General features: G+C 47.2%; 1 protein-coding gene across 6 annotated transcripts in view; it reads left to right on the top strand.

Annotated features, from left to right (window-relative positions):
* Positions 1-11,812, top strand: part of TSPOAP1 (TSPO associated protein 1) — a 71,191-nt gene extending 59,379 nt beyond the window's left edge. For 3 of the 6 annotated variants that reach the window (XM_074845764.1, XM_074845763.1, XM_074845760.1), the window contains 2 exons: positions 1,618-1,689; positions 2,281-2,739. In XM_074845764.1, coding sequence (XP_074701865.1) covers positions 1,618-1,689; positions 2,281-2,631 — 423 coding nt within the window. In that variant the 3' untranslated portion in view covers positions 2,632-2,739. Of the gene's footprint in view, positions 1-1,617; positions 1,690-2,280; positions 2,740-2,794; positions 2,924-10,447 lie in introns of those variants that run through there. The other 3 variants (XM_074845759.1, XM_074845762.1, XR_012625800.1) reach the window with 2 other exon arrangements.
* Positions 11,813-15,249: the final 3,437 nt, after the last annotated feature.

Below are 15,249 nucleotides of genomic sequence, written 5' to 3'. Positions count from 1 at the left end.
CCTGCTGTTAGCAACTGATTCAGGGCACACACTGGTGAAAGGAAAAACTTGCTTAAGGGGTTGAATAGACTTCTGATACTTCAGATGAGCACATATTTTGTGTTAAATACCTGTGTAGGTCTCCGTTCAAGCAAGACTTAGCTTCAGTTTAATGGACCAGTCTTTGAAGTTCTTGCTTTTCAAGCAGTCCCTACATATAATCCAAACAGTATTTTTGTGGATAAGTCTGTTTCAGATGGAAAGATTGCAATGCAGAATCCTTTCTGCAAAAAAAAGTGCTAAATTAGAACATGCTCTGTTCTCTGTTCCTCTGTAGTAGTGTTAGTCTACTCTGAGCAAACATGAACACGGGGTTTGGATTTGGATTCTTTCCATGCATCCAGAAAGGAGTGTATGGCCAAGAGGTGGCACAGTTCAGGCAGTCCTTGCCTCCCAAACTGAGTGTCTTGTGAGCAAGGCAGCCTGCTTCTGAGGACAGAGTGTTGTAGGGATGGTGAATTATCCTGGGAGATACAAAGAGAGCGTGTATCCAGCCAAAGAACACTTTCGAGCCCTTGTCAACAAGGAGATGACTGTATTTTTTGCAGTGATTTGGTCTTCCTAAAACCTTCCCTGTGGAGAGAGCTCAAATAAGTGAAACAAGCTGGTGCAGTTCTGTTGCATTGTTGGAGATGCTTCCTGTTCACACTCCCAGAAAATTTGGTCACCTGTTCTGCTAGAAGGCTGCAGCTGCTGTTTGTGAACTTGCACCAAGTATAGTAGGATCAGCTGTGCCGTTCTGTGTGTGACTGAAGTTCCCTACAAGTGTCTTTCTGCTAGAGCACAGTAATTCACAGCCAACAGGAGGAGCCTGCAGCATCCAGAAATAAACTGAGTACTAGGGATATAATAAGCTAAATATATTAGAGGTCCCTTCCAGCTAACACTTCTGTGAAGTGCATATAAAGCCAGTGTGTCTTGAGTGGGACACAGCCTGGTTGGACTGCACCTTTCCTTAGAGCAGCTTTTTTGCAGTAACTGGGCAGTTTCTTCCATTAGAAGGGACTGCTTACACCTTTGTCTTCGGTCTTGTGCTCCGTGGAGCTGACAGGACAGACGGATGTGGTGGTGAAGGGTCACATTTATTGTGCAGTAATATTCTATTTCCAGGTCAAATCTTCCTGTTTGTATGCATTCCTGCTAGTGAGTAATCCCTGTACATTGCATACTGAACAGGCTCATCCATGGGAGCGAGAGTTAGTACTTACATTTGAAGAAATTAAAGGTGTTTCTGGTGCTTGTTCAGCTTGTTCTCAACATACCTTTCCAGAACAGGTGTAGGTACTATTTTGAAGCCTTACTAAAATTGGTTTAAGAAACAGGCTTTGCTCTTGTCTTTTAATTTAATTTTTTAAAATTTTTTAAATTTCTTGTAATTTATGAAATACTGCCTTAGCACTGAATTCAACAGTTAACCACTTCAGTTGATCTTCTGCATCCTGGTCCTGCAAGTCTTAACACAGTGGCTTCCCTCCCTCGAGGTGAGATTGTGTAACAAGCCCGGGGTGACCTTGTGTTTCTGCTGAGAAATTCCAGGCAGTGCTTCTCCTCTGACGACTGTTCTCTTGCTCTTTACAGGCTGAACTGACTTTCAGTGCTGGGGACATTATCACTGTGTTTGGGTCCATGGATGATGATGGATTCTATTATGTAAGTACAGGGGTTGGGAAGGTCCTGTGGCTACATCTGAAATCGTTGGAGTCCATCTAGTGGCAGGAGAGCAGAAATCAAGGAAGAAAATATTCTGCTTTTGGAAAAAAACAACCCCGTATTGTTTCTGGCAGTCCATGCTCCTCCTGGAAACCCAATATCCAAATGGTTCTGAGTTTATTTCTTAGCATAACTTGACTGCAGGTTTCCCAAAGCTCAGGGTGCATTTTTCTGTACGTGCATCAGCATCTGCTGTAAGCTGTTTTGTCACCAAGCTCTCAGACACATGGTCTCATCCAGGACAGGAGGCTAAAATGGCAACATAAGCATAAAAATGTATGATGACTCCCATCCAGCCATACTTCAGCACATCAACTTCAGCAAGCTCTGGTGTCTGTTTAATTTACTCTGCATGCCTGGGGACTGAGCCTGCCAACGAGCTGTGTGCTAGACACGATCCTTGGCCCTTGGATCATTCACCTTTTCCTGCACAGAATGCAGTGTGTCTTCACACATCAAAGTTGAGGTTCAGCTCCAGGTAAAGTCTGGAGGGGGGATCACTGGGAATGTTTTGTTTGACTTCTTTTACAGTGTTGGCCAAATGACATTGCTGGGGTTGTTTTTGTCTCACCCAACCACCTGCTGTTGAACTGGAGACAACTTTTCAGGAATACAGCCAAGCTTGGTTTGCAGCTCTGGACCTCAGTGAGCATTGAGGCAATGACTACAGGACATTGTACCAGTAGTACCTCATTCTTTAAGAAAATGAATAAATACCAGAGCAAATCAAAGGCCTTTAGAAAGCTTGTGGCACAGTCATATTCAAGTTGCTTCTGGGACAGCAGTGGAATGTTGCTGGAATACATTTGTCGTGTCTTGCTGCCACCTTTTCTTCCTTTACCCTCTTCTGTGTTTCTGCACTCTGAATTGTTCCACAACTAAACAAGAATGTGAGTTGTGAAATTTGCTGAGGATCCTTCAACATGAGCATGTTCCTCGGTTTCTCTCAGGCCATAGTCTGGCCTTCTCTGCATGGAACTGCTCTATTTATTATTTCTCCATCAGCCAGCAAACCTGATGTGAGAACTGAATATTGCTCTTGCAGGGAGAGCTGAACCAACAGAGAGGGCTTGTCCCATCTAACTTCTTGGAAGCTGTAACATCGGATGGAGGCATGGTCGAGGAACTTCATTCGAAAGATAAAGAAGGTTTTCCACCGAGTGCTGAGAGCCAGGTAAGATTATGTGACTGCATAGTACAGACATCCAGACTGTGATGTGGCTGGAGATTGGGCATTGTGCAGCATGCAGCATCTGATGGAATCATTTAAATTATTGCATGCAGCTTAGTTCATCCCATGGGAGATGCTCAGAAGTTTAGAAGGTAGTGCTAGGAACAATTCTTGAAGACTTATCTACAGTGCAAAAAGAGGCACAAAACAACATCCGCTGGGGCCTCAGTCTCATTATGGTCAGGTGAGCAAAGAGCATTCCAGGTCCCACCAGCAAATTCTTGATCCAGAAAAGGGTCAGTGGTGAAATCCTGCTGCAAGCAAAGCAGTTCAGCCTGCTCCCCAGATACATGAAATTCTTCAGATATGCTCATATCCATGTCAAAGAGCTCTGGAGTTATCGACACCCAAACACCAATGCTCTTCCACTCACCCTGAGTTAGATATATCTTAATCCAGTCTGAGGTGCTTCCAGATAAATTTAAAACACACTGGGGAGTTTCCCAAACAGATCTGTGGGATGGATCCTAAGGCTTTGAAAGCATCCCACAGACACAGGGAGTTCAAAGGTTGAGCTAACCCCTTGCATTATGTTGCTGACAGTCTTAAATTCTTAAGCGGAAGTTTTGAGTCATCTGCCAGATTCAGTCAGTCCCCCCAGTGGGTGAGGCCAGAAGTGTAGCATGTCCCTGGTCACTCCTGGACCTCATATGCTGTGTCATAGAGAGTGAGAGGCAGGGCAGGACACAGCTTGGTCCCAGCTCTCATGTACTCAACCTTCAGTTCTTCCTGGGAGGTATTGGCACTGTCAGGTGGTGCCAGACCCATAAAAGTGTGTCAGAGCAGGCCCAGATCGGCTTTGAGCCAGTCCTTAAGGAAGTATGTGGCCCCGAATCCTCTGTTGAACTCTCCACTGATGCCACCCTAGTTTTCCTGCTCTCTGCAGCGTTCCTTGTCCTATTTTTCATGCTCAGCTCTTCCTTTTCCCTGTACCCACCTCCCATTTCTATCTTCAAATGCTGCATAATCTCCCTTAGGCTTCACCTGCAGCCCCATCTCTTGCTTCCAGGCATTTCAACCTTTGTGGGTACAAGTCTGCACTGCAGCCTCGATGCCTTCTTATGAAGGGCAGGTGGCAGGCCTGACTCAGAAATAAGGTTTGTGGGTAGCTTGATGGATCCTCTTCTAAACTCAGAAGTTGTCTGGGTCCCTTGTGCCTTACCTGTTTAGGACTCAGTCCCTTTCCTCCCAGCTTGTAAGTGCTGGTCCATGCTGGGGAATCACAGGTTAATTAAGCTGTTACTACTAGGGTTTAAGAGCCCTGAGATTACACAAGTCTAACTTTCTTGGGGGGAAACAAGCATTCAGAGTGGGTTTCCTTCTTCAGTTTCCTTCTCAAAATTACTTACTTCTCCCAAATCACTCATCTATTGGAGTAGACGGTGCCAAAGGAGATCTGAACCAGTAAAATTAAAACAGGTTGAATTCATAGTGTAGCTTATTACAGATCTAACCCTTCTCTCTGACTTCAACCAGCAACAAGAAGGGCCTGTTTCAGATGCCAAGGGTCATTATTCCAGCCCCAGCCTGGGTCATCCCAGAAACCATGGGGAAATTCAGGTGACCTTCAGGGCTCAGGGAGCTGATCTGCCACTCGCAGATGTGAAGGGTTTGGCTTAGCTAATGGTGTTTTGTTAAGGGTGAGTAAGAGGGAGGAACTTGGCTGTTAAACAGGGTAACATACAACAAGTCTGCCCTTATTTCAAGTGTTCCGATTTGCGTCCCCCTCTTCTGTTTTACTGGAGAGGAAACTGCGACACCAGTTTGACCTGCCATGTCCCAGGCTTTGTCCCAGGCCTTACAGGGTAACAAGCTCCTGCCCGCTCTGCAGCACGAGCTGCTCCTGCTTGCTGCCCTGCAGCTTGCTGCTGCGCCGCTGTCCTCTCCGCTTTCCACTGGTGCTGGGTTCAGCAGTGGGTGACTGTTTCCCCGGACACAGGAGTTTCACCCAGATATTCCTGCATGCTCAAGGCTGTAAGCTTTTTCCCTATGGTTCATGACACCATTTTTTAAACAGAAATGCCTTTTAAGTGTGAATAAAACAATCCATATAAAATAGACATGTTTCAGGCTTGCCTGCCCTTCAGACCTTTCCATTTGTCTCCATTTCTCTCTGCCAGAAATCCAACAGAGCTTCCCCTTGCATTGGCTGATTTTGGGCCTGCAGAGCAGGAAGCTGTGGCCTTAGGTCAGGATTGATTTGAGAGTTTTGGTACTCAGCTGATCCACGAGCTGCTATTTTTTTTGTACTCTGAAGTCTGGAGACTTGGAATATTCAGTTGATGGTGATTAAGCCAATTTTATTTCAGTGGGAATCCACGTTAACTATCTAGGCATGACTTTTTGTTGGCTGCTTCTGTGTAGTGCCAGACTGCCTCCTGTTCTGCTGCCTCCCTGCTTCACCAGGAGGTCTGTCCCGGGTGATTCTGGCTTAGCGCTCTTTAACGGTGTGCAGTCCTGCCTCCTGCTTGTGCTTTGCAATCCAGACCTATCTAAACAGCTTCCAAATATTAAGGGCAGGTTTGCCCCCTTTCGAAAGCAGTACATTTACCCTACTCATAACCAAACTTGTGTTAGCTAACTGTGTTTAAGTATGTTTAGGGATTACCAAGGAGAGACAGAACATGATCCCACTGAGGTTTTGGCTCTGTCACAGCAATCACAGCATCCCTACCTATGGGCAGAACACCTGATGGGTAAGGTAGAAGGAGTACCTCCTCCTGTAAAACACATATTCTAGGGCCATCCCTGAGCTGGAATGAACTCTCCCAGTGATACAGCCACGCCTGGGGCTTTCCAAGATCAGAGACACATTCACTCCGTAGAGTTAAGAAACTTGCTTGTTAAAGCATGTTGTTGGCATATACACCACAAACAGAAGCACCTTTGCTGCTGCCGTTTGGTACGTGGGGGCTGGGGGGTATGCAAAAAAATATCCAAAGGCAACAGATGCATGGCAGCCTCTGGAGAAGTATTGTTTGAATCTTCTGAAAGAGAGAGTGGCAAAACAGACTCCCATCAAATTTACCAGTCCCAGCCTGAGACCTCACACATCAGGGGGCATGTATATGCACCGTGGTATCACAGTAGAGCTTTGGACTTGTATTAAAGCTAGTTCCAGTCTTAACACAAGCTTCTCCAGCATGATCATAAGTGATTTTTAAATCACTTGTAACTTCTTGGATTTGATGTTTTCACCCTGTTCTTACACTTCCCTTCGCTCTGGTGCTATGCCAAAGGCCTGAGAATAAGGACAATTTACTTTCCAAATTGAACTGGGGAAGGTGGATCATTTTGAATTATTTCTGAGTAAATCTTAAAGTGCTGGCAACTGAAAAAGGTGAAGCAGTTTAACTTTCAAACTGACAACATTTGGGGATTAGATTAAGCAATAAAAAGTACAGCACAAAGAGGAGTATCCAAGAAGTTATGGTCACAAGCTAGGGCCCTGAAGCACTCATGCTCACCAACTTGGAGTAGTTGCTTTAATGCTGTGGCTGTCAAATGAATATTTTTTACCAGTAATATGCAGTTTCTGTCAAAGACTGATTGTAAAGCACCTTCAGAAAGTGTTTGATTCTAATTGATTTCATGTATTTATTTCTGCTTGTACTATGCACCCGTGACGGTTCTTTTCTTCAGAGAATGAGGAAGAGAAGAGTCCAGTGATAGATATGAATGATACATAGAGAGAGAGAGCAACCATGTAAGTTTGTGTGAGAAGACCCCTTCAATCTCCCACCCAGCCTAGCATATTAAAGGGTCCTGCACCTGTAGTTTACTGCTTTTCTTGCTTGTAGTTTGACAGGCTGTTTTGGGGCTTGCTAGCAAGTCCACCTTCAAATCCTCTGGTGGCAGACCTCTACCTGCCAGATGATTGGTTCTAAATTAAAGACAAGCTGTGGTCTGTTCGGTTCATGAAGTGCAATGGTTTGGAACAATTATCTGGTGGTTTTGGGGACCGTGATGGGACTGTGCTGGATATTCAGGTTTAGAAAAGACCTGCTTTGTAATTCAGCCTGGCTCTTCTGCCACTGTTCAAGCACATCAACAGCCAACGTTTTGTTTAGCCTTTGCAAGATCCTGCTCAGGCTGAGCACACCCCATATTCAGCCTGTGGTTTTTTTTCTTCTTGATTTTACTCCTTCCTGAGTATAGTCCTGAAAAACCCCTGCACACCATCAACTTAAGAAAGTAGTAACACTTAGTCCCTAAAACCAACCTTGTGGGGTAATTGTTCTGTCTGGTAGCACTTAAAGAAACAATTTGGGGGCTGGGGGGTGACACCCCTGGTTTTGGGGGGCAGTGGGAGGAGATCTGTGTTTTTCTTAGTTTCAAACATCGTTTTCCTGAAATTGTGCAAATGAGTAATACCTGAGACAGCACTGAAAACCACCCCCTAAAACTAACATGACTCTTCTGTTTATCAACCCTAATAGGTTTTACCAGGATCTTGACAGAACTATTTTTTCCTTCATGTTTCTCTTAGAGTAGAAACCCTAATTTTAGTATCATTTGTCTCTTACCAGATGAATCTGTGAACTGGTTCTGTTGCTTTTCTGCCATATAGAGACCTCTGAGAATATCTGCACATGCTTGTGTGCAAGAGTGCCTCTGTGTGTGGAAATCTGCCTGGGCATCGTATACCACAGCTGGGAATCAGCAGGACTTCCAGCCACAAAGACAGGAAACTGCTAGTCACTTCCTTTTAACTGTTTGATATTTGATAATGACATTGATACTGCACTATCCTTATTACAGTAAATTATTGTGACATTTGTGATGCCTCTCATTTTGCATGCAGTCTTCCTTGCATAGCTCTACAGGAGAAATTGTATAGGGTTTGTTGGGCCGCTTCAGATCTGCCCTAAAACTGTCCCACCTTTGCCAGAAGAATGGTTTCCAGTGGTTTCCACAAAGCCTCCACTGCCCTGACTGCACAGGGGCCTTTACATCACTCCCACATCCTTTGGGGCTGCTGAGCCAGACAGCCCAAGGCCTGAGCTTCATAGGGGAGATCACTCACTGCACATTGGTGAGACCCCTTCAGCTGTTAGCCCAATGCTTTTGTGCATTTTATCCAAGGATTCTTTGTCGCACAACACATAAATAGTTTCTGGAGCAGAACTCAAGGATTCTTACTTCTGCACACAGCTAACTCAGTAGGCTACCAAGTTAGCCCTCATCTGGCTCATTTTTTCTCTTTGCCTCCATAAATCTTGCATTACTGGCTGAAAATGGTTCATCTAGATTTGTTCAGATTTATTTCCAGACTTCTCAGACCTGACTAGCACTTGGACCATCAACACCAAGCATTGCACCTTGTATGTGGCTGTTGCCAGGAGATTGCAGCGGGTGCTGCAGCAGGAGTGGACCCTGCAGGCAGAATGCAGCTTTCACAGGGGCCAGGCTGTGCCATCGAGCCCTCTGCGGCGTGTCCTTGGCAGTAGCTGGCCTTTCAACGCAGTGCTGCATATCTGGAGAGTCGCAGAAGTGCCTCTGAAAGTGTGTGGAACAAGATTTCCTGGTGAAAACAGTGTGGGTTCAGGAAAAATCAGGGACTGTATTGTTCACTGTAATGAAGACAGGTGGAGAGGAGTTAATGTCTCTGTCCTTGTATCCAGACACCTCGGTTGAGGTAAGAGAGAGTCTGGTGGCACTGTCACTTGGGACAGTTTAAAGTGATTGCTGCAGGACAGTAGGTGACTCTCAACTTTCAGGAGTTGGGAGGGGTCATATATTCACACCAAGACAGAACTCTCTAAAAGTCCTGTACCCCTGTCTGCTCAGGACTGACTTGATATGTATTCAACGTACTGAGTCTGACTCTAGAGAAGAGGTTTCTGATCATCTTGTACCATCTTTCTTCCTGCACAGAGTGAAGCAGCTGCATAACTTCAACATGTGAGGGGAGGAGAGTTCACAGCCACTTTTTGTGCTCTTTGTCACACAGGAGTTGGGGTGCTGAAGCAGCAGTAGGATGATAGGGCACTGCTGCTTTTGCTTTTGACCCCAGGAAGTTTTAAATAAACAAACCCACAGTCCATAATGTGTGATTGTGCTACAGCTATGGCAGTAATGTTATGTCTGTGCATCTGCTTGATTCAGCAGCTTTCCCCAGGCACAGTGTGGGACCAGGACCAAAGCACAGCTACTCCTGCCAGTGAACTTACAGACAGCTGCTGTGGTTCTCTCACATGTCCTGTGCAGGGCTAATGTCTCTGCTCTTCAGGAATGCTTCCACCCCAGGCAGAGCATCCTGCTGCTGGTGTCGCTAACTCATCTTCCCTGTTGGAGCTGTGGCTGCTCACAGGCCCTTAAGGGACATGAGCTCCACTCTGCCTCACTTAGTGGGACCCAAGCAGAGAGGTGATGTTTCGGTGATAGGATAGGGTGTACAGCTAGGAGCTTGGAAGATGCTGGTTTGTGAAAGCTGTGTGGAAGAGAAGGCAGTGGGACAGGTGTTTTCCTAGACCTCAGAAACCCAGAGCCTCTTCCCTGGTGAACTTTGCAGCTTCTTGGGAAAGTCTGCTCTGCTAGGTTAGAAACAGTCACTGTCCGGACACCTAAACCCAGTGAGAGAAGCTCGTGGAAAGAAGGCTGCTGCTGGGAACTGACCTGCCATTAGTATTTTGTGAAGAAGAAACTGAGCCCAGGACTACGGCACTTCCTGATTCCTAAAAGCCCTTTCCAAAAGGAACAGCATACAGCGCATCATTTGGGACTGTGGATCCCAGTGAACATTCTCAAATGCTTGGGTGGCTTAGGAACACATCAGTTGCTGTGTGCCCCTTGTTCCGACTTCTCCGTGTCCTGCTCCATCATGAACTTTTTCTCCATTATTGGTGCCACTGCAGAGCATCAGACTTTGCTTTCTGCCCCTCCTGTGACTAGACCTGATGGATGCTGAGCTGCCTTGCTAGACTCCAAATTTCTCTTCTTACTGTGACAGAACATGGCCACTATTGCAGAAGCCTCCTGGCTTAGCAAGCCTCCTTGAGCTTCTGAAGCCCTTGTTCTTAAGATATTTTTTTTCTTAATGTCCTGCCTCTCTCCCTGAGTGTGCTGGGACCCCCCCAGGCTCCCCCAGCCCAGGCAGCCAGCAGGCATACATGGATGCCCCAGTATCCATCTGTGCTCTCAGGAGGTGCTTCGCTTACAGCGTCTTCAGCTGTGAAGCAGCATCTTTCACCAAGTCCTCAGTGGGGCTTTTCTGCTGTCTTATTCTTAGCCCAAAGCTAAGGAACTTCAGAATGTCTGAGCTCAGACAGTGGGTACAAAAATGTTTAAATCCACTGGAAACTTCCTAACTGGATCTAACTGCATATAAGAGCTGAGCCTTGCAGGGTGAGAGAGAGACTGACAGGGAGAAGACAGGGTTCTCTGGCTGAAGTTTGTGTTGGCATGTTGTCATTCACCAGCTCTAACTTCTGCTTTTTTCTTTTGTTTTCTCTTTTTTCCACTCAGTTAAATCCAGATGGGTCTGTTGATCAGAGCGACTCCTCACCAACTCCTCCTACTCTACCACCTTCCTGCCTTGTCATGGGCGAGCAGTGTCCAGAGCAGGCATCGCTGGCTGTTCTCAAATGCAGTGATGTACCTGGTCAGAGTAAAAAGAAGAGAGGCTTCTTCTTCAAAGGAAAAAAGCTCTTCAAAAAACTTGGGTCCAGTAAGAAAAATTAACAAGGGATTTATTGTTCTGTAAAGACTGCCTGTGCAGTCTACACAGGGACTGGAAAATTCAGGAGAAGCCCTCTGCAATAAGCTGATTAGAGTATTTTCATAGGGAAAAAGTGTATGTTGAGTAGAGAAAACTCTTCAATGGGTCTGTGAGCTGTGGTCTCTGCTGAGAGCCCAGCCGTGGGTGCCCACCCAGATGGGCAGTGGCTCTGAACACAGTGTCATGGCACTGGGGTGTGTGAGGCCTCAGCTCTAGGACACCGCTACCTCCACGGTAGTGTGTCCTGCTCCATGCAGCCCTCAATGCACCGGTTCCCTGTAAATATTTTAATTTAAAAATTATATTCTGGTTGTAAGTTAGCTAAATGGCTTTTCCCAGCAAAGCCCTGGCCCCTTAGGAAGAGATCCCTTGTACTACGCACCCTGGTATTTCTCTGGTCCGAAGGAGGTTGTGTCAACTCCTTTTCTTCCTGCAAAGAAAATTTGCACTTTTTTGTTCCCATGAATCCCCTTTGCTGTCTCTGGGCTGACAAGTGAGTTATTTGTACTGTAAACTTGTAAATACGCAGCTGTGCCTAGGAGCGTCCCACACTGCCTCAGTCATGTTTCAGCACGAGGATTCCCGTGGAGGAAGGAGGGATACCCTGAAGGGGATTCATACTACTGCCTACAGGGTGGGCTGCTGTAAGCTGCTCTTGGCTGGTTCACCTTGACCACACACTGGCTGGGGACTCCGCCTTATTTATTTATTTATCTATCTATTTATTTATTTATTTATCATCTGCCTCTTCTGCAGTTTTATTTGGCTGTTTCAGTGGGCTGCTCCTGAGTTGGAGCATTTGGAGAGCAGAGCTGGGGATGGAGAGTTTGCAGCTATTTTCATATGAGATGATGTGTTCCTTGAGTTAAGACACATCCCTTTCTAAGCCACGGAGAGTTTTGTACTACATGGTTTCTATCCTTTTCAGTGTTTCTTTCTTTGCATGTTTCAGTGGGGTACTTGCTTTGAGAAGGACAGTTATGTGAGGTACGTGAATGATGCCAGCACAGTGTCCACAAGTGTTGGTGATACGGTATGTTTTTATTTAATATCGAATTTTATTATAATAAAGTCTATTTTCACAAAAATACATTTTCCTTAAAAAAGCAAAAGATTCAGTGCTGCTTCTTCAGGGGAGTGGGGCTGCAGAGGGGAAAATGACACCAATCACTTGTACCTAGAGGGTGCTCCACAGCACTTCATATAGGAGCCCGCCTTTCCTGGGATCATGGTGCAAGCTGCCTTCTCTGAGAGGGAAAAGTCATTACCTCTCGTGTTTCAGAGACCTAATCCTGGAGGAGGAAGCACTGAGGTGCGGTTACCCGCTGTCACGCTGCGCCTGGGCTCAGTTACACCACGTCCAGCCCTCAGCTGGACATGCCTGTGGCCCTGCCGTGCTGCCTGGGCAGCTTCACGCAGCGTTAGTCCTGGGATCTGGGCACTGGACCCCTTCCCTGTGGGTGCCACTGGGCCCGGGGGGACCCGCACAGCCAGATCCCTGTTCTGTTCTGTTCTGAGCTCTTGGGTGTTACAGGTGTGTGTGTGCTCCTGGACATGAAGCGAAAGGCACGGGGCTGAAGCGGCTGCCCTGATACCAGCGCCTTCCACGGAGGGCTGGCAGGGCAGCGCAGAGGGTTGCTGGCCCTGAGGCTGCCAGGAGCACGCGGGCCACACCGCTGCACTCACGTGTCCCTGTTGCGTCGATGTAGCAGAGCAGTGAAAGCAGCATCAGGTACAGTGGCTACATCCAGACCACAGTGTTTCATTCCCTGATGACTCCCTCATTTTTAGAGTAGAGCAAAACTGAAGACATCAGTGATGGGTTTTGTTAGAAGTACAGCTTCTGCTTTTGAAGTTTCAGATGATTTGGCGTTTTCCATTTTTTTAATTGGCTCCTCCACAGCAAGCCACCTTCAAGCCTTGCTGGGAGCACATACCTGTGCCAAGATCTGTGTATCCCTTGCAGATGTTGGTTTCTTTTCGTGCTGTGGTGATAGGGCAGCTTGCTGGGATAGGCCCAACTCTGCAGTTACTGTGTCTTCTGACACAGCCACTGCTGCGCTTGGGTGATAGACTGTGATGATAGTCTGCTTTCTCAGAACAAAAGAGGCCAGCCCCACCACAAGAACCTTGTAAGTGGAACCCACACTCCACTTGCAGGCTTCCTAAACATCTGATAGAACTTCCAGAGAGTCCAGGCACATCTTGTGCCAGTCAGAGAGGGACCTGGGGGTGTTGATTGACAGCCAGCTGAACAGGAGCCAGCAGTGTGCCCAGGTGGCCAAGAAGGCCAATGTCATCCTGGCTTGTGTCAGCACTAGCGTGGCCAGCAGGGACAGGGAAGGGATCTTACCCCTGTGCTCGGCACTGGTGAGGCCGCCCCTCGATGAGTGGGTTCAGTTTTGGGCCCCTCACTCCAAAAAGGCCATTGAATGACTCGAGCGTGTCCAGAGAAGGGCAACGGAGCTGGTGCAGGGTCTGGAGCACAGGTCTGATGGGGAGCGGCTGAGGGAACTGGGGGGGTTTAGTCTGGAGAAGAGGAGGCTGAGGGGAGACCTCATGGCCCTCTCCAACTCCCTGAAAGGAGGGTGCAGAGAGGGGGGATGAGTCTCTTTAACCAAGTAACAAGCAATAGGACAAGAGGGAATGGCCTCAAGTTGCACCAGGGAAGATTTAGACTGGATATTAGGAAGCATTTTTTTACAGAACGGGTAGTCAGGCATTGGAATGGGCTGCCCAGGGAGGTGGTGGAGTCGCCATCCCTGGAGGTGATCCAGAGGCGGGTTGACATAGTGCTGAGGGATCTGGTGTAGTTGGGAACTGTCAGTGTGAGGTCAATGGTTGGACTGGATGATCTTCAAGGTCTTTTCCAACCTAGACGATTCTGTGATCTTGTGCCAGCAGGACCTGTCCACTGCCAGCAGCTGCTCAGAGGTTGTTGCAAGGGTCTTCTCCCATGTTTCTTACCTGAGAGATTAACAGTTTACTGCTAGGAGCCCTGAATCTTCTCTAGCCCTGTGCCTAGAGAAGAGGCTTTGCTGCCTCTGTGTCTCCCAGTCTGGGCTTGTTTGGGGACTGCTGCCCTATGCAAAAGTCTCTGTATTGTCAAAAAAGCGTGGTGTTGATTTTTGTAGTGCCACCATGGCAGACACACTGGCTACTTGACATCCAATCCTCCTATGTGAACCTGCTGTAGCTGCTCAGTTCTGCAGGGCCTCAACCCTGATCTGGTAAAGAGAGGGGTGGGGTTTCTGGAGACAGACTGAGCTTTCCTCCAGTCTTGCTAGGAGTTGCAGTTTTTCTGCCTGTTTGCCTAGAAGACATCTGGAATTGAGCAAAGCTGCCGTCTGTGGCATCTGACCCCAAGAAAGGAGAAGAAAAAAGGTGGTTTTCCCCTCTCATCCAACTGGAACAGTTGAGCTAGATACTCTTTATGTGCTTCAATATACTTTGGCTAAAAGAGAGAAAAATAAGGAAACCCCAAGAGTTCTGAGGTCAGAGCACAGGTCTCAGGTCTGTACCTTGCTCTTGCAGCATATTGAGTAGTTGATGCCTCCTGGTCCCATCAGTGGAAACGTGGACACTTGAAACTCTGATCTGCAGCGTTCCGTGGGCTCTGTGAAGGCCGCTGCTGCTGCGTCGTCGTGTGGAGAGGCAGTTCTGTACCTCGGTCCTCTGGGAATTCGGCCAAGGTGGGAAAAGTCCCTGTGGGCTTTTCTGGGGATTTTGCGGGATTCCCTTGACAGGAGGGACTCGGTTGGGAAGTTGCTGCACCTTAAAGAGAAATGATTCAGGAGGATCTTGATATTGCAGTGAACCACGTCTCCTGTGGTGAACAGGAGTCAGGGCAAGGACAGACTGAAAGTTTTGAAGTAATGAAGTGCTGCAGCTATGAATCCTGAAAGGAGTTTCCATGACTTCTGAAGCAGACTTAAGCAATCAAAGTCACCAGTGACCCAGTAATTTATCTTCAGCTTGCCCTGCCATGGAGGAAGTTGGTTGCCATTCTAACTGAATTTACCAGCTGGAATTTCCTAAGTAAGTTGTTTAAGGTCTTTTGAAAGAACTGTGTCGTTGCTTTTATCAGTTCATCAGGGGATGAACTGAGGAACAAAACCCTTAGGAAGAAAAGCAGGCGCTGTAACGTTTTGGGGTCTGCTCAGAGCTGGAGGCCGTGGCTGCAGCTGGTGCCTGCAGGATGGCTCCCTCGCTCCTGGTGCTTCATCCTCCCTCCTCAGCTGAGCCCTTGTGACCAGAAGCTGCGGGTTGTCCCTCTGCTGCCAGGCACGTGCTGGACTGTCCCCCAGCACATTTTGCTGTGATAGACACAGACATTTAGCAAAGTCACCCTAATTCAGTTGGTTCCCAGGCAGGCTCTACAGCAAAGCTGAGAGAAGTCGTCTTGAGAAAGGTTTAACACCTTCAGGCTTCGGTAGCTAAACACAAAAGGCTACAAGAAACAAAAAAATAAGGTAAAATGCAAATGTAATCTAGGTGTTCTACTTTGCACCCTCTGCTTTTAACTGCTGTGCTGTATCCCAGGTGTTGA

The sequence above is a fragment of the Strix aluco genome, chromosome 19 (assembly GCF_031877795.1).
Source record: "Strix aluco isolate bStrAlu1 chromosome 19, bStrAlu1.hap1, whole genome shotgun sequence".
In the NCBI taxonomy this organism is placed as follows: Eukaryota; Metazoa; Chordata; class Aves; order Strigiformes; family Strigidae; genus Strix; species Strix aluco.
Note: the sequence above shows the minus strand (reverse complement) of the source record. Positions and strands in the feature narration are given on the sequence as shown.